This window comes from Carcharhinus amblyrhynchos, chromosome 6 (genome assembly GCF_965287045.1).
Source record: "Carcharhinus amblyrhynchos chromosome 6, sCarAmb.v2.hapA, whole genome shotgun sequence".
Taxonomy (NCBI): domain Eukaryota; kingdom Metazoa; phylum Chordata; class Chondrichthyes; order Carcharhiniformes; family Carcharhinidae; genus Carcharhinus; species Carcharhinus amblyrhynchos.
The window spans coordinates 55,341,882-55,363,301 of NC_137329.1; the positions used below are offsets into that span (position 1 = coordinate 55,341,882).

Sequence of the window (21,420 nt, forward strand, 5' to 3'; positions counted from 1 at the left end):
TGGTCTCCACCATCTTCTGTGGTAGACAATTCCTCCTCCTCATCACAAGTCTAAATGGCTTACCCTGTATCCTGGGACTGTGACCCCTTGTTCTCCTCAGCCATGGGAAACATCATCCCTGCATCCAGCCTGTCCACTCCTGACAGAATTTTATATGTTTCAATGAAATCTCCTCTCATTCGTGTAAACTCCAGTGAATGTAGGCTCCATCCTTCCTTGAATGATAATCCTGCCAGTCCAGGAAACTGTCAAGTGAATCTTTGCTGTACTCCCTGTATGGTCAGTATATACTTTCTTGGATAAGGAGATCATAACTACGTTCAACACTCCAGGGCCCTGTACAGCTGCAGTAACAAGGGTATCTTGCAGTGTTATATATCTGAACATAAGAGCTAGGAACAGAAGTAGATCATATTGAGCCCTCATTCAATATGATCGTGGCTGACCTTGGGCTTCAACTTCATTTTCCCACCCAGTCCCCATGGCACTTGATTCCCAAAAATCTGTCCATCCCAGTCTTTAATGTGTTCAACAGTGGAATGTTCACAATCCTCTGAGGCAGAGAATTCCAAAGATTCACAACTATTCAAGTAATTACTTCTCATCTGTCATTTGTCCTTTATCCTGAGACTTTGCCCCCATGTTTTAGATTCCACAACCCTTCTCTGGTACTCCACTATTCGCTGCCTGAGAACTTGTGAAGACCCAGTTTAGACCCAGCCTCTGCTTTTTAAAATCTGTTAACAAATTCTGTTTACATGCTTATATATTACCTCAACTCTGACCCCTTATCATTTGGCTAAAATCAGCTATCTCAGCACAGGTGACTGTGAATCAGAGCTAAGATTTTCTGAGGTGTATGATTTAATGCTGCAGTGATCACTGGGCTGTCAGTCAGGACTTCGTAACTATTTCTTTTTAATGGAGAAACTGCAGTTATTGCACCAATGGTGTGACACTGCAGTACCACTAAGGCTAATTTCCATAACAATATCCCATGACATTGAGAACTGTGACCAAGTTATTTTCTTTTTCCAGAAAGTAGAGCTTCCAGACAGTCCCCGATCAACTTTCCTTTTGGCATTTAGCCCAGACAGGTGGGTGGCAATTTTGGAATATAAGTATTCTATCAAATTCCTGCAAAATGAATAGGTTTTAAGATGATTCTATTAATCAGTTGGGGACAAGTTTGTTAGAAGTGAATTCATCACATGGTTACTTTAACAGGGTCTTCAGATTTCACAGTCCTGCTTGACTCACTGGTGGCACCCAGAGAAGGTCATAGCTTCAAGTCCCTTTCCAAGACTTGAGTATATAATCTTGACTGACACATCCTTGCAGTAATGAAAGAGGGCTCTGAGATGCTGCCTTTTAAGTAGATGATTAACATTTGTCTATTGAGATTCGTGAAAGGTCACATGATGCTACTTTAAACAAGGGAGAGTTTTTTCAGCTAAAACGTTGCCCAGATTTAATCTCCCAGCAAACACACATTGTTCATCATCTCATTGCGGGTTACAGGTCCTCATTATATTAAAATTAGCAGTTGCGTTTTTCTATGTAATGGTGACTGCACTTGAAAGGTAATGCAGTGGCTGTAAAACACTTTGGGATGCCCTGAGGACATGAAAGATGCTCGATAATCCAAGGTTTTTTTATTGGCTGCAAAACTACTTGAAAAACCCTTATGATATTGAATAGCAACTTGTATTTACGTAGCATCTTTAATGTAGTAACATGCTCCAGAGAGCACAAAGGAACTTTATCATACAAAATTTAACACTGAACCTCCTAAGGATTTACTGGGAAAGGTAAGCAGAAAACTTCAAATAAGTAGCTTTCAAGGGGTCTCTTAAAGGAGGAATGGGAGACATTGAGGATAAGGGAGGGAATTTCAGAGTTTAGGTTCTGATCAACTGCAGACATGGTGGAGTGATAGAAATCAGTAGTGCTTCTCGGCCTTTTGGCTAAGATCAAATGTAGTATCAACATGCTGTATTTGGTTGAAGCCATGAAGTTATGTTGTGGCTTCATTTGAAGCAATTTTTAGAAGTGGCATCTTGGCCTTTTGGCTAAGATGCAAATAAGATCAAGCCTTGGAGGTGCAATGCCTATTCCAATCAACTTGGATCATGTAGATCAAACCCAAAACAGGAGCTGAGAACCATGTCTTGTTTTCTTAGATTGGGAATGCCTCACTAGCTGAGACCCTGAATTGGACCTTGATTCGATTGAATTGGATATATATATAAAAAAAAAGTAGTGCTTAAGAGGCCAGAACATAAATTCTATTCTTTCTATCTTTGTATAGGATGAATGCTTGGGTCATTTTGCAGGAGGACTGACTAAAAAAACAAAATTGAAGCTTGTGGATATAACTGTAAATTTTCTCATTTTTATGGAGCTGCCAGCAATCATTTTGATCAGTATTAATGAATTATACATTTTTGAAAAGCTATCTTCAAATGATGTGCCCTGTATGTTTTAATGCTCTGTTTGTTTTGTTTGTTCTGAAATGATTGCTTTTAAAATAAAGAGTTGTGTTTCTCGTGTGAATCAGGCATGTTTGGACAAATATTAACTTGCACATTCCTGTCAGGGTAAATATGCTAAGTAAGTTGGTTCTTTGTGCTATAATGCAGACAAAATTAAACTAACACTGAAAGACTGAAGTGTGTAAGAGCTAGTGTCGATACCATTTGGTTTGAGATGTTCTGAGAAAAACTTCAATGTTAATATTTATTATCTTAGTTCAATATTAGTGAGCAGAGCACTTGGCTGTAGGATTGTTTGAAAAACTTTCAAAATGACCTTTGAGTATTTGGCCTATTATTCAACAAGTACTAAAAGTTGACTGGCTTTCATTTTGTACAGTTTGGATATGTTGCACTCAGGTGAGAGGAGACCATTGTTGTTTTAACCTCATTTTACCAGAAGAAGTGACTGTCCAGTATATGGCTATCAAAGTCAAAAACTTTCCTATTTCCATCCCCTTTCCACTGAACTCAAGCTGTATTGTAATCATATCAAACAATTTTTCTTGTCATTTAAATATTTTTGACCATTCTACAACACCTTCTCCATTCTACTGTCCTTTCAACCCAGTTGAAATTGAGATTTTAGGAAACCACAGGTTCTTATTTTAATGTGTTTCCAATAAATGTGACCCTTGCATTTAGTTATGAAACTGAAGCATAACGGACAATAAGTCTAAACTCCTGTTTAGTTTTTAAATCGTGTTCTAGTAATAGTTAATAGTCATTCAGTGCTTGACTATACTTTTGCCATTTTAATTTAGGACCTTGATGGCCTCCACCCATGTAAATCATAATATTTACATCACTGAAGTCAAGTCTGGAAAGTGTATTCATTCACTGGTGGGCCATAGAAGGACACCTTGGTGTGTGACCTTTCACCCCACTATCCAGGGGCTTGTGGCATCTGGATGTCTAGATGGGGAAGTTCGAATCTGGGATTTACATGTAAGTATGGAAAACCTCAGCTCGAGTGAGTACAAGAGGTGTTTGAGAGAAATAAATGATTGGTCATTGATGCAGTAATTCAAATATCAGAGCCAATCAACTAGTAGGAATTAGATAACAACTGTTTATCATGTGATTTTTGCAGAGGTAAACCTTTTTTAAAGCTGAGATTTTAGAGTTGGGTATTTGTTTGTTTGAAAACCAGGATTGCATATCTTGCAGTTTCGTGACACTGACCCATTGGTCACTGAGCTAACTTGGGCGGGGGAGTGGGGAGTATAAAAGTAATATCTTTCAGATGTTTTTTGTTTATTTTCATGCTTCTAAATAAAACTTTGAGGTACTACATTGGATAACAGATATTGGCAGTCATGAATGGTCTTCAGCAACTTGTTCCTCTTTTCAGGGAGGCAGTGAGAGTTGGTTTACTGAAAATAATGTAGCCATAGCATCTTTAGCCTTCCATCCCATGGCACAGCTTCTGTTGATAGCTACTGCAAATGAGATCCACTTCTGGGACTGGAGTCGACGAGAGCCATTTGCTGTGGTGAAAACTGCGAGTGAAATGGAGCGGGTCAGGTGTGTATGCACAAAGCTGTTTATTTCAGCGATTGTCTATTACATTTGATGCTTTCTGGAAAGGGAATGTTGCTGCATTAAGGTGTGAATCTTGTAGTTCTTGGAAAAATATCAAGTTTTTTCCTTGCAGATAAGTTGATTGTGTGAGCCTTCTGTTTAAAGCAATGTTTCTTGTTCAGTGTTGAAATACTTCTCTAGTCAGTTGAAGTGCACACAAAATGCCCTTTTTAAAGGCTGTTGCGTTAAATGAGGTTTAACAAAACCTTTGTTCAGAGCAATAAAACAATGACTACACATGTTGGTGGGAGGAATAAAAGCAGATAGAGTTGCAAAAACTCAGCATGTTTGGCACCATCTGTGGAGAGAGAAACAGTTATGTTTTTCAGTCAAAATGACTCTTCGGTGGTAGGAAATTGTACATTTTGAGCAATTCCGGTGGCTGTTTCCATTGACGTGTATCCAGTTTCCCATTTTGGCAAGAAAGCTAAAGACTAGTGAATGTCAATATAAATGCTTGGAGTGTGGGAATATGTTGAGTTATAATGCAAGCAAAAGACTATGTTACTTGCAATCATCTCTCTTTGACCTATTAGAGATGTGAGTAACTGTTTTCTCTTTCTGATACCTATCAATGTATTGGGTTCTGCATGGGCCGGTTAAGAGCTCTTTTATAAATGCCAAATTATTGATGCACTATAGTAGGTGACTTTAAATCACGATTGCTTGCCATCATTCTGATCATTTTATTTATTATGTTCCTAGCAATGTTGGATAATATATAAATTGGCCATATTGGAGAACTTGCTTGAATTCATTGTCTCCAGATGCCTCAATAAGATAGTGATTACTTTACAACTGAATGGCTTGCTGTGAGCATATTGGAGGGCATTAAGATTCAATCACACAGCGTAATACTGGAGTGACTTCCAGCACATGCTGGTTAAGAGTGGTGGGCTCCTTATCGTGAAGGATATTGGTGAATCAGTTTGGTTGTTTACTGCGTTGTGGGATCTTTTATTGTCATTTTTCTTTTGATTTATCAGCTACAAGTCAGTAAATTTATCAAATTCAATTTACTATGTTGGTGTTAGAGGCCTTAGTCTGATTCTGCGCAATATCATTTATGTTGTGCTGTTGCTATCAATGTAACAGTATTGTTGTTCTCAAACCTCATTTAATATCATAGTTTAGTTACAAATCATTCATTACTTGGCAAGTTTCACAAACAGAAATTTGCAACTTTATTAACAAATTGATAACCAGATACAACTGGTTTCTTCCTTTATCTCTTGAAAACAGTGTGTGCTGTGAGCCAAGCTGCCAGTGCCTTGATACTTTGCCCAGGTGATCATTTTCAGCCTGAATCTGGACAATAATAGGCAGTGGGCTATTCATCCATAGTTTAGTCTGATCCTGTTCTTACCTGATACCCACATATATACTGCTTAACAGAGCTGGTTGGTTATTTGGAGCAGGAGCTCAGATTAAATATTTTATTTGCTGCTGCTATATTTTCTGGAAGATGTACAAATGTGCTTTATGCTCCAATTTTTGTTTGAAAATTACTTTTCAATCTCCTGTGTAAATAAATTTATTCGTACTCCTGGGAATGTCTCCTCTGAGGGGATTATTAGTTAAGCTAATGAATTTTAACTGACAGTGGATAGAGAATTATTTGCTGCTTTATCTGTTTAAGCTCTCAGCAGTAACTTTATCGTAAAAAGTGCCACAGAGTACTAGAAGAATGATCAAATAAAACCAATCATTGGGTTGTCTTGGATAACGTGCATCACATCTTTATTTCTGTTCCATCTAGGAAAGAGAATGTAATTGACGCTATTTGCTCTGCTACTGAATTTTTACTGGGAGTTATGGCTTTACTGGATAATGACAGCAAATAGTTGGTGGCTGGGGGCTCTTCACAAATTTCATGCAGTTAATTGATTTATTGTAATTGATCATGAGCAATATTTGAATACTGTATTGTAAATGAAGTTCTGGTTGTGTATTTTCTCCTGATTTTAAAACAAAATTACTCCCTCTTGTCATACCTTTTCTCTTGTCAAAGTCACACATTATGAAAATTTTAGTGCATTTCTGCCCCTAATAGCCAAGCAATGTACTCTGTTGAGAAATACATAATGTGATATCAGGCAAAGAAAAGAACTGACTTAGAACTTACTATTCTTTCTACTTTGTCATTCTACAAAGTGGCTGGCATGACTGATTGTACATTTCTGAAATCAGCCCAGTTGTACCCCCAACTTGTGTCATCCTGCATCTCCCCTCTCAGTATTCCTTCACTGGCAGGGCAATCCACCTGCTTTTCATACTCTCTATCCCTCCCTCTATCCATTCATCATGCATCGGCAGATAAAATGTAACATGGACAAGTATGCAGTGGTACGTTTTGGTAGCTAGAATGAGGAAATACAATATAAATAGTACAGTTCTGAAGAGGGCACAGGAACCAAGAGACTCATGGGTATTTGGGAATATTGTTGGAAGTGTGAGGTCTTGTTGAGAAAGTGGATTTAAAAGCAATGGAGGGTCCTAAGTTTTTTTAAATAAAGATGTAGCATACAATAGCAAGGACGTTTATGATGATCTTTAGTAGAACACAGGTTTGCCCTCAACTGGAATATTGTGCCCCATCTGGGCATATGTTGGAATTCGTCATTAAGGAGGAAATTGCGAGGCATCTTGAAGGGAATTGCTTGATAGGGCAGACGCAACACGGTTTCATTAAAGGGAAGTCGTGTCTGACAAATTTACTGGAGTTCTATGAGGATGTGTCTAGGGCAATGGATAGAGGAGAGCCGGTGGATGTGGTCTTTCTGGATTTTCAGAAGGCGTTTGACAAGGTACCTCACAAGAGGTTATTGCAGAAGGTCAGGGGACATGGAGTTGGGGGTAGGGTGTTAGCGTGGATAGAGGATTGGTTGTCAAATAGGAGGCAGAGAGTGGGGGTCAATGGGTGCTATTCGGATTGGCGGTTGGTGACTAGTGGGGTGCCCCAGGGGTCGGTGCTGGGGCCTCAGCTATTTACCATTTATATAGATGATCTGGAGGAGGGAACCGAGTGCAGGGTGTCGAAATTTGCTGATGACACCAAGATTGGGGGAAAGGCAAATTGTGCGGAGGGTGTGGAGAGTCTGCAGAAGGATCTAGATAGGCTGGGCGAATGGGCCAGGAAATGGCAAACGGAATTTAATGTTGGCAAGTGTGAGGTGGTCCACTTTGGTAGGAAGGACTATTACTTACGTGGCGAAAAACTGCAGCAGGCGACGGTGCAGAGGGACCTCGGGGTCCTTGTGCATGAGTCGCAAAAACCCAGCTTGCAGGTGCAGCAGGTGGTCAGGAAGGCGAATGGGATGCTGGCCTTCATAGCGAGGGGGATTGAATATAAAAGTAGGGAGGTCTTGCTGCAGCTGTATAGGGCATTGGTGAGGCCGCAGCTGGAGTACTGTGTGCAGTTTTGGGCGCCGCACCTGCGCAAGGATATTTTGGCCCTGGAGGGAGTGCAGAGGAGGTTTACTAGGCTGATACCGGAGTTGAGGGGATTGAGCTATGAGGAGAGGCTGAATAAACTAGGCTTGTACTCGTTAGAGTTTAGAAGAATGAGGGGAGATCTCATTGAGACGTATAAGATGATGAATGGGATGGATAGGATAGAGGTGGAGAGACTCTTCCCACTCAAAAAAGACAGTAGGACTAGGGGGCACAGCCTCAAGATAAAGGGGAGGCGGTTTAGAACGGAGTTGAGGAGGAACTTCTTCACTCAAAGGGTGGTGAATCTCTGGAATTCTCTGCCCGTTGAAGTGGTGGAGGCTGCCTCGCTAAATATTTTTAAGAAGCAGGTTGATGGGTTCTTGATAAGAGAGGGGATTAAGGGTTATGGGGAGAGGGCGGGAAAGTGGAACTGAGCCACGACAGATCAGCCATGATCTTATTGAATGGCGGGGCAGGCTCGAAGGGCTAGATGGCCTACTCCTGCTCCTATTTCTTATGTTCTTATGTAACACTTCAGGAAGGATATGAAGGCTGATGCAGAAAAGATGGCTGCAGAGATGAGAGAACAGTTATTAGAATTGATTGGCAAAACTAATGTTGTTCAGGTGAAAAGAAAATAGGTTTGATAGAGTACTCAAATAATGAAGTGTTGTGACAGCGTAGGCAGTGAGAAAATATTCCATTGATAGGCTGAAAAACTAGAGGACATCGATTCTAAGATTGGTGAAAGAACCGAAGGTGGCATTAGAATTTTTTACAAAGTGAGTGGATGATAGCGGCAGATTCAATCATGGCTTTCAAAAGTGAACAGGATGAGCACCTAAAAGGAATTTCAGGGCTATGGGGCAAGGGTAGGAGAGTGGGAGTAGTTAAATTGCTTTTGTAAAAGACTGACCATTTGTGCTGTAACGGGTCTCTGATTCTATTCTGTAATTCTATGAACAGAGGAAATATGAATACCATGCAAGTGCTTATACGAATCCATATGGTTAAGCAAGTGATTTGTTTAGGAAGGTTAGGTTGTGGCTAGATCCAGATTGTGCTAGATAATAAAGTCACCATAGTCTCAGCTGACCATAGGCTGTTCCATCTTTGAGGGGGAGAGCTGACTACTGGTGAATTTAGCCTGAGCATCATCACACCTCAGGGGAGGGGCACGGTTGAGAACACAGGCCTTCATGAATAATCTTAGCTGGTCAAGATATTGAACTCGTGCTGTTGGTCTTGCTCAGCACTATGAACCAGTTGTCCAGCCAATTGAGCTAAACCAACCCCCGATACTTCATCTACAAAATTAAAGAAAATTTCTAGCTTCCTTGCAGTGGGATTTCTCGGTATGTTAAGTATTTTTCTTTGTAGACATGTTTTTCTTTAATGAAAACTGATTTCAGAAGAACATTTTCATTTATATTGTTTGTGGTTTCTTCCATTTCTGTCTCTGCCCATTAGCAATGACATTAGGTGAATTATATTGTTTTTGTCTTTTGCAGACTTGTAAGATTCGATTCACTGGGACACAACCTCTTGACTGCAATTGTCAATCCTTCAAACCAGCAGGTGATTTTCTTGCTTTGTATGTTATTAGTCTTTTGAGTTCTCTGGGAAACGTTTGGCAGCGTACAGATCTGGGTTAATCTCTGAATGTTACGGACATCGCCTGGCTGAGATCACCTGACAGCTGCTGTTCTACAGTTAGCCTTGACATTAGTGAACTAGAAGGTTAGCCAGTGTTTACACCCTTGGTTGCTATTTTAGCAACCCATGGTAGAATTGTACATATTGCTTTTTGAGAAAGTACAATAAAGATTCACACTTGAATAAATGCAAAATATTGCAGATGCTGGCAATCTGAAATAAAAAACAGAAAATGTTAAATAAACTCAGCAAGTCTGGCAGCATCCGTTAACCCTGTTTCCTCCCACAGATGCTGAGTTAACAGATAGATGTTGCCAGACCTGCTGAGTTTATCCAGCAGTCTATTTTTTTTTTATTTTACTGTTGAATAGCCTACTAAAACTCTATAGGTTCATGCATGAAAAATATTGGGAATATGCCACAAAATAATGTATTCAGTATAAACAGTTTTAATTCAATACAATGTTGCTGCATTTAGGAGAGGGAGACAAATGGACAGAAAAAAGAAAAAAATAATGCTAAGTTAATTAAATAAAACCAGTTGCTATGTAGACAATGTACACTACAAATGTTTTAAAGAAAATGATTTTTGAAATTGTTAGTGCTCCTGACCACATGGTATCCAACACAAAAATAAAGAAGTAAGCGATACAATATTGGAAATGCGAAGCCCAGTGAATGCTGGAGTGGTGCCCAAAAGCTGGAAAATTATTGACGATTCCAATCTTTCAAACCTTCTCAAAAAATGTGAATCTGCAAATTTACTGATATTGGCTATGCGTCCATGGGGAAGAGATGAGACTTCTGGAATCTGTTGGCAGAAGCAGGTCTTCCAGAGGTAGGAGTATTTAGCACAATGAAGAAATAATTCATTGTCGCTAGGCGTTCCTGAAGAGCGTCCATATGTAACAGATTTGTTAATTTTCAATGCTTCACGACTGGTTATGAAGACAGCAGTAGCATTTGATGATTCTGACCAGAGTATAAATGAGATCTTGGAACTAAAAATTTATTTGTAAGCTGACTAATGCTTTCCATTTTCCATTCAGCAGGCGGCCAGTGGTTAGCACTGCCGCCTTTCAACACCAGGGGCCCAGGTTTGATTCCCGGCTTGGGTCACTTTTTGTGTGGAGTTTGCACATTCACCCCAAGTCCACATGGGTTTCCTCCAGTTGTTCCAGTTTCCTCCCACAATCCAAAGATGTTTGGGTTAGGTGAATTGGCTATGCTGAATTCTCCCTCTGTACCTGAACAAGTGCTGGAACGTGGCAACTAGGGGATTTTCGCAGTAACTTCATTTCAGTGTGAATGTAAGCCTACTTGTGACTAATAAATAAACATCAGTGATAAAATTTTCCTCACTTTCCTCTCTGTTGCAAAAGGCGCACTCGTGCACTGGAATTATGGTATCATAGATGCAGAAAGTTCCCTGATAACTGGCCAAAAAGGCATTGTTTGTGGTTTTCTCAAAGCTTAATTTCAAAAGTTTGTAAGAGTAGAAGGAGGCCATTACGTTATCAGGCCTGCTCTGCTATGTGAAGAAATCTTTGCTCACTGATTTGTGGTCTTAACTCCACTTTCCTGCCTGTCCCCCACAGCCCTAAATTCCTTATCAGTCAAAAATCTGTTTATCTGACACTTGAATATATTCAGTGACCCAGTCTCTATTGCTCACTTGGAAAGAAGTCCAAAGAAATTTCTCCTCCTCTTCCACCTTAAATAGGATATGCAATATTTGTTCTCGATTTGCCCACCATCTACTCTGCCGAACCCCTTCAGATTCTAATACACGTTTCAAGACGACAACCTCTCATTCTTCTATGGATACAGAACCTTTCCTTATAAGACTTTTCCTTCATCCTAGCAATCAGCCTCTCTGAACTGTTTTCAGTGCAAGCGTATCCCTCCTCGAGTAAGGAGACCAAAAGTGTGCAATCTCAAAAATGCCCTATACAGCTGTCAGAAGGTTTACCGTCTTGTAAAGTTGTTTTTTTAACATTCCTTGCCTCTTGCAATAAAGGCCAACAGTCAATTTGTCTTCCGAATTACTTGCTGTACCTGCACGTTAACATTTTGTGACTCGTGTTAATGATATTAGCACTCTTCAGTATTTTGCAATATAAATTTCTATTCTTCTTGCTAACGTTGACAATCTTTACATTCTCCCACATTATGTTCCATTTGCCTTTTTTGGCAATTCTCTTTTCTGTTGTGTATCCCTTTGCAGGCCATTTGGATCCTCATAACTTGCTTTCCTACCTATTTTTATATCAGTAAATTTGGCTTCATGAAATACTAGTACTGATCTGTCTAGCACTCCTATGAGATTGTCAACCTGAAAATGACTCACTAATCCTGATTCTCTGTTTCTGGTAGGTTAACAATCCTCCACTAATGTATGACCTCCAACACCATGAGCTTTTATCTCGTATAGTAATTGTGGTGTCTTATCGAATGCCTTCTGAATATCCAAATATACTACATTTCCTGGCTCCCCTCTATCTACCCCCTTTCTTACATCCTCAGATAAATCATAATTTTGTCATGCTTCACAGAACCATATTGACTGATTTATTATTTTCTTAATGACCTGTAACTGCTATATTAATAATGGATTTTATCATTTTCCTTAATGAAAGATGTTAGGCAAACTGGCCTTAAGCTTATTTAATTCTGTCCCCTTTCTTGTTACATTTGTGGTTTTCCAATCTGCTGGATCTTTCCAGAATCTAGGATAACTTTAAAAGATTACAAACAATGCACCCACTATCTCTGTAGCCACTTCTTTAAGACCCTAGGATGCTGGTCAACAGATCCAGGGACTTGTCAGTCTTTAGTCTCATTTGTTTCATTAATAGATTTTTTTTTCCCCTTGTGATTGTTTTAAGTTCCTCCCTCCTTTGCCTCTTGATTTTCTACTATTCCTGGGATGCTTTCTGTATCTTCTACTATGAAGATAGATTTTAAAAAAAATCTTGTTCAGAGTCTCTGCCACTTCTTTGTTTCCATTATCCCTCTAAGGGACCAACACTCACTCTAGCTGTTGACTTCCTTTTAAATACTTGCAGAAGTACTTACACTTGCTAGTTGTCTCTTGTACTGCGGTTCACCTTTTTAGTCATCCTGGGCATTGGATACTGACATGTTGCATCCTTGCTTTTTCAAAACTTGGGAAGATGTTGGCATAGAAATAAAAGAAGTTTCCCATTTATAACAGGTGACAGTGCTTCAGATGCATTTGCATCCATCACCCCTGCAATGCCAAGACCTCCCATCCACAACTTTATTCTGACCCTACCCCACCAGGTTTTCTTCTCTTGTGGAAATTGCAGCAGTTCATGAGCATTATTTTCTCACCTGTTGCTGGAGTCTATTTCATTCCTGCTCCACATTGATAATCATCTTGCTGCAAAACTGATTTTACCAACATCAGAGAATGAGAACATCGCTCAAGAACCAAATGCAAAGATTATGGAGGGGATAATAAGAAAAGGCTTATTGACAAAGTCATCGGCAACACAGCTACGCCTACAAAAATACCACTTGGTAAAGTGTTTGAGCTAAAGAGAGAGGGAGAAGTTTTAAATATACCAAGGATGCCACAGGTGGTGAGCTTGTATTCATTCTAATTATTAGCTTAAAAAAAGCCCCCTAATGGTGAAGAATATTGATGACTTGCATATGAAATCATTTTTTTAAGGCTTGATGCATCATAATGAATTGAATGTAAAAGTAATAGAAAATTAGTAGAATTATGCAGTTAACACTACCATACTTGGTGTGTATGTTGCTTTAAACAGCCCTTCAAAAACTAATATTTGAATGCATTTTGTCTTGATGCTGTGGATGTTGGGTTTGCTGGAGAGTAAATCTGATAGTACTATTAAGTGTTCAATACTTAAGATATTTTCAATGCATTATAAATTTCCAGGCATGAAATTGCAAGGGCATTATAGCTTGCCTGTGCGCCATTGGGAGATAACAATTTGAAATCAAAACTGTAATTATTAGAATTAACTTCAGCCAAACGGTAGCTTGCTATATTTGATTAGCTTTCTGCTGCACGCTTATGATATCAAATATTTAATTTGGGCCTTGAGATTCACAAATTAAATGTAGTCTAGTTCTATCTTATTATTTCATAATTGCATAATCTTTGCTTAATAAGTCTTTGATAGGTTCAAAATGTTACTTCAAAAAGAAAAAAAGATCTATGTTCATGGCCGTCTCTTAACCTAGCCATTGCATATGGCCTTGCTGATCCCATTGTGTCAATCACAGATAAGGCTCCTCTGATAACTCCTTGCGTTACTCCGTGTCCGTCAAAATAAAATGACCTGACTAGAGGAAATGTGAATGGCAGAATGATGAACAGCTACAGTTTGAAAGGGAAACAAAAAGAAGAAAAAGAAGAAAAACAAGACAATGAAATCAAAACCTGCAAAGAAAGAGTTAATAAAATGGGGACAATGATTACAGTCTGAAATGGTTAACCTTGAAGGTTAAATCTAGGAGGCTCAGATGTTTAATCCAAAGGCGCTATTCCTTGAGTTTCCATTAGCTTTATTGGAACACTACAGTGGGCCAAGGACAGAGAGTATGGCATGAGAGCAGGATTGAGAATCATAAAGACACGGTGTGGAAAGCTGAGGGTCACACTTGTGGACGGAACAGTGGTCTGCAAGGTAGTCACCTGACTTGCATTTTATGGCCCATATCTTAGTGTGCGCAGAGAATGTGATATAATAAATCTTAATAGATATATTAAGGGATAGTGTGTTTTGGGATTTTGGGTAGTGAGTGGGGAGATAAGGACAGATATTGCACCACCTGCACTTGCGTGGAAAGATATTGTGGAAAAGGAAGAGTTTACTGGTTTCACTGAAGAGTAGGCCAGCATGTCGCTGAGAGAATGATAACTTTGGAACATTTGAAGGGAGTGGGACATGTTTGGTGACATGCTGGAAGTGGTGAGAAATGATGTAATCTGGAGGCGCTGGAAGACGTTCTTTTCAGTTTTATTACTTATGTAATATCACTCCTTTAGCTTTGCACCACAACCTTTCAGATATAAGTTCTTCTACCATACATCTTATCACAGACTGGTCCTTTTGTTCTTCTCCTTTGCACTTCTTAAAAGCTGTTGCATTTCCAACTTCTTCCAGTTCTAATGAAAGGTCATTCACCTCTCTCAGATGCTGTCTGGCCTGCTGAGTATTTCCAGTTCTTATTCCTACTTCCTTTTGCGTTTTCCCCATGATAAAATTTCCCATTTCACTTGTACCTGTGTTGTCTTTTGTAGGGTGAATGAAATTACCTTTCTGCAGCTGCTCAACTCCATCTCTAACGCCTTAGTCCTGATCAAAACCATTAAGCAAATGGATTTTAGTTTCAGCAAATGTTTGGTCATTTATTTTGGACCTAAACAGGGTAGAATGCTTTACTTTGTGAAAGAGTGAAGGTTAAAAGAGTCTTGAATTTCTAATTACATGGATTACTAAAATTCCATGAACAGTTACGGAAAATAACTGAAAGTAGAAACAAAATAGGGACAGAGATTAGGGTTAGATGTTGTTGAACTCAACTCTAAAAAAAAAACATCTGGAGGACTATAATACAAGGGGTTCAAGTCCTGGTTTGACCACATCTGGAGTTTGAGTGGTTCTGAGCATTCCATCACATTTTAAGAAAGGATACATTAGCCTTGGAGAAAATGCTGCATGATTTACCAGAATGAAACCTTAAATTTTAAGGAAGGATTATACAGCTAGGATTTTATTCCCTCACATTTAGAAGGTTAAGAAATGATTAAAATTACCCACAGGATGGGTCTGGATACAATACTCTTTTGCAGAGTCAGTGCAGATTCATTAGGCCAAATGGCGGTCTCCTGCACAGTAGGGATTTTGGTTCTGTTCATCAGGAAGAATGGGGAATCTCAGGATAGCAGGGTGAAGTTATGAGCACCTGGCACCATGGTGCACAACCACCTCTATAAGATAACAAAGACACAACCACACAAGAATGAGATTTCTTATGAGCTAAAACATAATCAATTGGGACCTCACTCAGCATGCCAAGACTTCTAAGCAATGAAAGGATGCCCCAGAAAAAGTGGAACATCAGAATACTGCCTTTGGTATAAGGCGTGACAGTGTATACTCGTATACAGGAGCCAGTAAGCACAGGTTTCTTGCATCACACCAAGACTCAACACAACAGACTTCACTCTTCTCTAGCCATATCAGGTGCACTGATTAGACCCTACCAACAAGAAGAGAAATTTGTCAACCCATCAACAGGATATCTTGGGGAAAGATACAATTTTCCTTTCGAAAAGAATTGAATACAACAAATTAGTGCTTGTATCAGCACCTCACGTATCCAGAAAAAGAAAGGAAACCCCAGAGAGAGAGGAACACAGTTAGACAATGCATGCCAGATGTGGTCTAACTGTACACTTTCGCAAAAAGGATATTGAGCAGAACCTCATAACCAGGTTACTGACCCCAAGGGTGCCCAAGCCTCAAGAAGCAGGACAGTTTGGAAGTCCCAATATAAGACCACTTGGAGGAGGGCAACCTACTCCTGCAATCTCATCTCCAACCGAAGAAAGATTCTAACAATTCTGAACTGAAACACTTGCACCACAGTGGCCCCACAGCCAACAGGATACTGCATCCCTGGGGGAACCGAGTCTCGAAGGAGAGTATAGAATATAAAAGCGGGGAGATCTTGCTGCAACTGTACAAGGCACTGGTGAGGCCGCAACTGGAGTACTGTGTGCAGTTTTGGTCCCCTTATTTGCGTAAAGATATATTGGCCTTGGAGGGAGTACAGAGAAGGTTCACCAGGCTGATACTGGATGAGGGTGTTAGCTTATGAGGAGAGATTAAATAGACTGGGCCTGTACTCATTGGAGTTTAGAAGGCTCAGGGGGGATCTTATAGAGACTTACAAGATAATGAAGGGGCTAGATAGGGTAGAGGTAGAGAGATTCTTTCTGCTTCAAAAGGAAAACAGAACTAGAGGGCACAGCCTCAAAATAAGGAGGGGGGGGGGGCAGTTCTTCTCAGAGGGTGGTGAATATCTCGAATTCTCTGCCCATTGAAGTCGTGGAGGCTACCTCGTTGAATATATTTAAGTCACAGGTAGATAGATTTCTGATAGACAAGGGAATTAAGGGTTATGGGGAGAAAGTGGGAAAGTGGAACTGATCCACTGCCGATCAGCCATGATCTTAGTGAATGGCGGGGCAGGCTTGAAGCGCGAGATGGCCTACTCCTGCTCCTATTCCTTATGTTATAATTGGAAGGCTTCCAGAAGGGGACATCTTGGGAGAGTGACATACTCCCACTTGATGTGGATAAACACGGTTACAGCTACCCTAACCTGCTCAGTCAAGCTAAACTAGAATCAATGGCACACTAGAATGAGGGCCGACAGGCCAAGAATACTTGCATCACTCTTGTATGTTGAACAAAACAAATACTGCCCCTATCTCTGTGCACCCCAGAGATGTGATGTGGAGAGGCAGATGCTGGACTGGGATAAGCACAGTAAGAAGTCTCTCAACACCAGATTAAAGTCCAGCCGGTTTATTTGGTAGCACAAGCTTTCCCAAGATGCGAACATCTCCCAAGATGTTTGTGAACACAGCTCTGAAGAGTTGTGTTCACAAACGTCTTGGGAGACGTTTGAACATTGGGAACCTTGGAAAAGCTTGTGCTACCAACTCTATAGCAGAAGCTGCAACCTGGAAACCAGGATGGAGTCCATATTCTCAACTTGCGCTCAGGACACAGATCAGGTGCGAAACACTGCCAAGCAGGTGAGAATTGTGTCATCTACATGCACACTAAGAACAGGAAACTTGAGAAACTCAGCACGACCACCAGTAGCAACCAAGTCCCCCCACCCCGATACCACAGTAGAAAGCATTACCACTGCAGGGAAATCCATTGACAACTTGTCGGACTACACACTTCAACCAGATGAAATCGAAGTTCTCAGCCGAGGGCTTAATTTCTGCCCCACCACCAAAATGGACCCTGACAGTCTTGCAGCAGACACAAAGGAATTCATTAGGCGAATGAGGCTGCAAGAGTTCTTCCGCAAACCCCAAGAGGCAAACACATTGAGACAGCCAATGAACTGGAACAGCTGACAGAGATCCGCGGTGCAGCAACTGAAGAGGAAAGAATTGAATTGGACTTCTCCAGAAGGCCACTGCCCTTGACTCAACATGTATGTCTAAGCCATCAGGAGATGCTGCAATGCCAGATTCATCAGCGGCACTCTTGAATCAGCCCCGAACGTCACCCAAGCACGACGCAATGCCATCCACGCTGTCGAGACCAACTGCAACACTGTCATCAAACCAGCAGACAAAGGAGGGGCCACTGTCATACTGAATAAAACAGATTTGCTGCAAAGAAGTATACTAACACTGAACAACAAGAAACACAGTTACCTGTAGATCCAACCAAAGAACACTCAACAGACTGATCGAGATCTTTGATCTGGACCTTCAGAGCACCCTCTGTGCTCTCATCCCACGTACTCCCCACATTGGAAATCTCTACTGCCTCCCAAAGATACACAAGGCCATCCCGTTGTATCAGGCAATGGGAGCCTGTCTGAGAACTTCTCCAGCTATGTCAAGGGCATCCTGAGACCCATTTGTACAAAGAACCTCCAGCTTCTGTTGCGACACTATGGACTTTACAGAAACTCAGCACACATGGAGCAGTTGAACCAGGAGTACTTCTTGTCACAATGGATGTCTTGGCAGTCTACACCAACATCCCCCACGGTGGTGGCATTGCTGCAACTGCCTCAGTACTCAATGCTGACAACTGCCAATCTCCAGATGCAATTCTATAACTTGTCCGCTTCATCCTGGACCACAATGTCTTCACCTTCAACAACCAGTTCTTCTTCCAGACACACACCACAGCCATGGGGACCAAATTCGCACCTCTCTATGCCAATATCTTCATGCGCAGGTTCGAACAAGATCTTTTCACCGCACAGGACCTTCAACTGACGCTATACACTAGATACATGGATGACATTTTCTTCCTTTTGGACTCAGTGAACAATCACTGAAACAACTAATATGATGACATCAACAGATCCATCCCACCATCAGACTCACTGTGGATTACTCTGCAGAATTGGTTGCATTCTTGGGGACACACCTCCGTCAAGTCACTTCATCACTTCGCTGTACTGCAAGCCCATGGATAACCCCTCAATGCTCCACTTCTCCAGCTTCCACTCTAAATACGTTAAAGGAGCCATCACCTATGGACAAGCCCTCCGTATACACAGGATCTGCTCAGATGAGGATTGCAACAGAAGTTGAAAGATCCCCTCGTAGGAACAGGATATGATGCTCGAGTCTTCAATTGACAGTTCCAATGTGCTGCAATGAAAAACCGCACCGACGACCTCAGGAGACAAACACGGGACGTAGCGGACTGAGTACCCTTAGTCGTCCAGTACTTCCTCAGAATAGATAAGCTACGACATTTCTCTGGAGCCTTCAACATGCCATTGAAGAAGACGAACATCTCGCCAAGGCCATCCCCACACCCCCACTTCTTGCCTTCAAACTGCACAACCTCAAACAGACTGTTGTCTGCAGCAACCTACCCAGCCTTCAGGAAAACAGTGACCGTGACGCCATACAACCCTGCCACAGCAACCTTTGCAAGACATGCTGGATCATCAACGTGGATGCCATTATCTTATGTGAGAGCACCATCCACCATTTACACTATACATACACTTGCAACTCAGCCACCATTGTCTACCTGGTATGCTGCAGGAAAGGATATCCCGAGGGATGGTACGTTGGCGAGACCATGCAGACGTTACGACAACGGATGAACAAACACTGCTCGACAATCACCATGCAGGAGTGTTCTCTTCCTGACAGGGAACACTTCAGCAGTCACGGGCATTCAGCCTCTGATCTTGGGTAAGCATTCTTCCAAGGTGGCCTTCGCGACTCAATGCAGAATTGCCGAGCAAAATCTGGTGGCCATCCTTATGTGCAGAACTTGGCTTCAACTGGGACCTTGGGTTCATGTCACACTATATCTGTAACCCCCACGACTTATCTGGACTTGCAAAATGTCACTAACTGTCCTGGCTGGAGACAATTCACACCTCTTTAACTCTCTTTCCATTCACATTGCCTGTACCTGTAAAGTCTTGATTATCTGTAAAGACTCGCATTCCAATCATTATCTTGTAAATTGAGTCTGTGTCTATGTGCTCTGTTCGTGAACACAACCCTTCGCTCACCTGAAGAAAGAGCGATGCTTCAAAAGCTTGTGCTACCAAATAAACCCGTTGACTTTGACTTGGTGTTGTGCTTGCCCCAGAGGCACCATTTGGGCCCTATCATCAACAAGATTCAATTTATTTCCCTTCATCAAAAAAAATCCTAACCACAAAATGATATGCCCACTGTACATTTCATGAGCTGTGTGATCAAGTAACCACTGTCACTACCTGCACAGCCAAGTAACTGAGACCAACTCAAAGGCCAGATGTTCCAGGATTTGCTGACAATGCCTGGGTGTGCACAGTACACATATCCCCCACTCTAACAACACCAGAGGCACCACTGACGGAAAAAAGAACGCTGGTCCTTTTCAGGATACATGATCTGTCTAACTCGGAGATCATCAAGGATTCCTGAATCCCCAAATATTAAGCACAAAAGAAAAACTTGGCAGCAGTAATTCTAACAGGGGTTTCCCTCACCCAAAATGAGTGCTTATAAGATCATACCAAAAACCCACAAGCAATATCCAGGATTCATTCAGAGTTTTATGGAAGCCTTTGCATCTCCACTATGTCATCATCCCAAAGTCCTAGTAAAGAGAAACCTTACGCCTTGCTGGATGGCAAGGACTCATCGCATTCTGCCATCTCAAACCCTTCTCAATATCTTGTCCTTTGTACTCAATGCAAGACCAGCGGTCAACGTCTTCGACCAACCCCAGGCCTTGAAGGCCAGATATGACATGCTCCATCAAAATCAATGCCCAACCTTCAAGTTGACGTTGTGAAAACATGGCAACCGTTTCTCATTCAGCTGGGATTTAACCTCTGCTTCTTTCAGTAGACTGTGTGTGCAAGTACTCCTTATCTGGCCCCATCTCCCTGAATTAACCAGGATATTCAACATAACATGTAGTAAGATTCCCAAGGACTGAAGGTGAGTACCCATTTAAGAAACTGCCTTCTCTCTTCTCTGGTTCATCCATTCTCTTTTTAGGATATGAGTTCACCACTAATTTGTGCTGGGTTTATCTTCCACAACATTTCTCACGTTCAAACCATCATCTTGATGTTTATGGCCCTGCAGAAGTGTAGACCTGCAACCATACCCCCACCCCCCAACTGATATTTTTGAAGGCCTGCAAGCCCAACTGCGTGACAGTGAGAATCTTGTGGGCCTTGTAATCAAGAAGAAATGATAATTAGCTATTCTTGAGAACCCCTAACTTAATCCTATTTTGGAATGAAAGTATTACCATTTACAAAACCTGACATCTGTGGGCACACTCAATCAAAAGCTAACCTTCCTTGGAAGTTGGTGACGAACAATCTCTTCACCAACATAGCTGTTTGCATCATAGTTTACAGGTGGGAATATCTTGCACCATTCCCCCAGTAAAAGAACCCCACACTCAAACCTTTAACAACCAAGCCACCCAAACTTGTTGGTCTGAATTCAGATTCACGTGATCCTTTAATTCTTTCAACGAACTCTCTTTAATTTAGGTTATGAAGAAATACAGCCTCAAGACAGAACAATGTTTCAAAATCTTTGTACAGCAGTGTTTGTTCTATTTTATGGAATACATCAACGGCACAGTTGTATAGTATTGAGATTATTTAAAATATTACTTAGTTTGGAAATATTTTCTATCCATAATTTTATAAAAGAAACAGTAGCTTCAGCTTGATGAGTTCAGTTGACAGTAGTTAGGTGGCTATGTGCCTGATGATCTAGGCACTGTATAATGAAACCGCTTGAATGCTGTAAAACATCCTCCATAAATCTCTTGTAACCCAATAGGATTTTATTCACGAGAAAGGAAACATTTACGGTAATGTCAATTTTAGGATTTCTAGAATGTAAATTACATAGCATTGGCAAGAGGATGTATTAGCATTTTTTAAG

The 21,420-nt window shown here is 41.0% G+C and overlaps 1 protein-coding gene and 1 non-coding gene across 5 annotated transcripts in view; both read left to right on the forward strand.

The window, feature by feature from the left end:
* The window catches only part of LOC145343936 (activating molecule in BECN1-regulated autophagy protein 1-like), a 400,132-nt gene that overhangs the window by 37,299 nt on the left and 341,413 nt on the right, over positions 1 to 21,420 (forward strand). For all 4 annotated transcript variants that reach the window (XM_080190487.1, XM_080190491.1, XM_080190488.1 and 1 more), the window contains 4 exons: positions 1,039 to 1,097; positions 3,299 to 3,482; positions 3,889 to 4,061; positions 9,065 to 9,131. In XM_080190487.1, the coding sequence (XP_080046613.1) occupies positions 1,039 to 1,097; positions 3,299 to 3,482; positions 3,889 to 4,061; positions 9,065 to 9,131 (483 nt within the window). The remainder of the gene's footprint in view (positions 1 to 1,038; positions 1,098 to 3,298; positions 3,483 to 3,888; positions 4,062 to 9,064; positions 9,132 to 21,420) is intronic.
* On the forward strand, positions 1,948 to 2,136 carry LOC145344666 (U2 spliceosomal RNA). Its single transcript, XR_013886953.1, has one exon. It is a non-coding gene; the product is annotated as a U2 spliceosomal RNA (small nuclear RNA).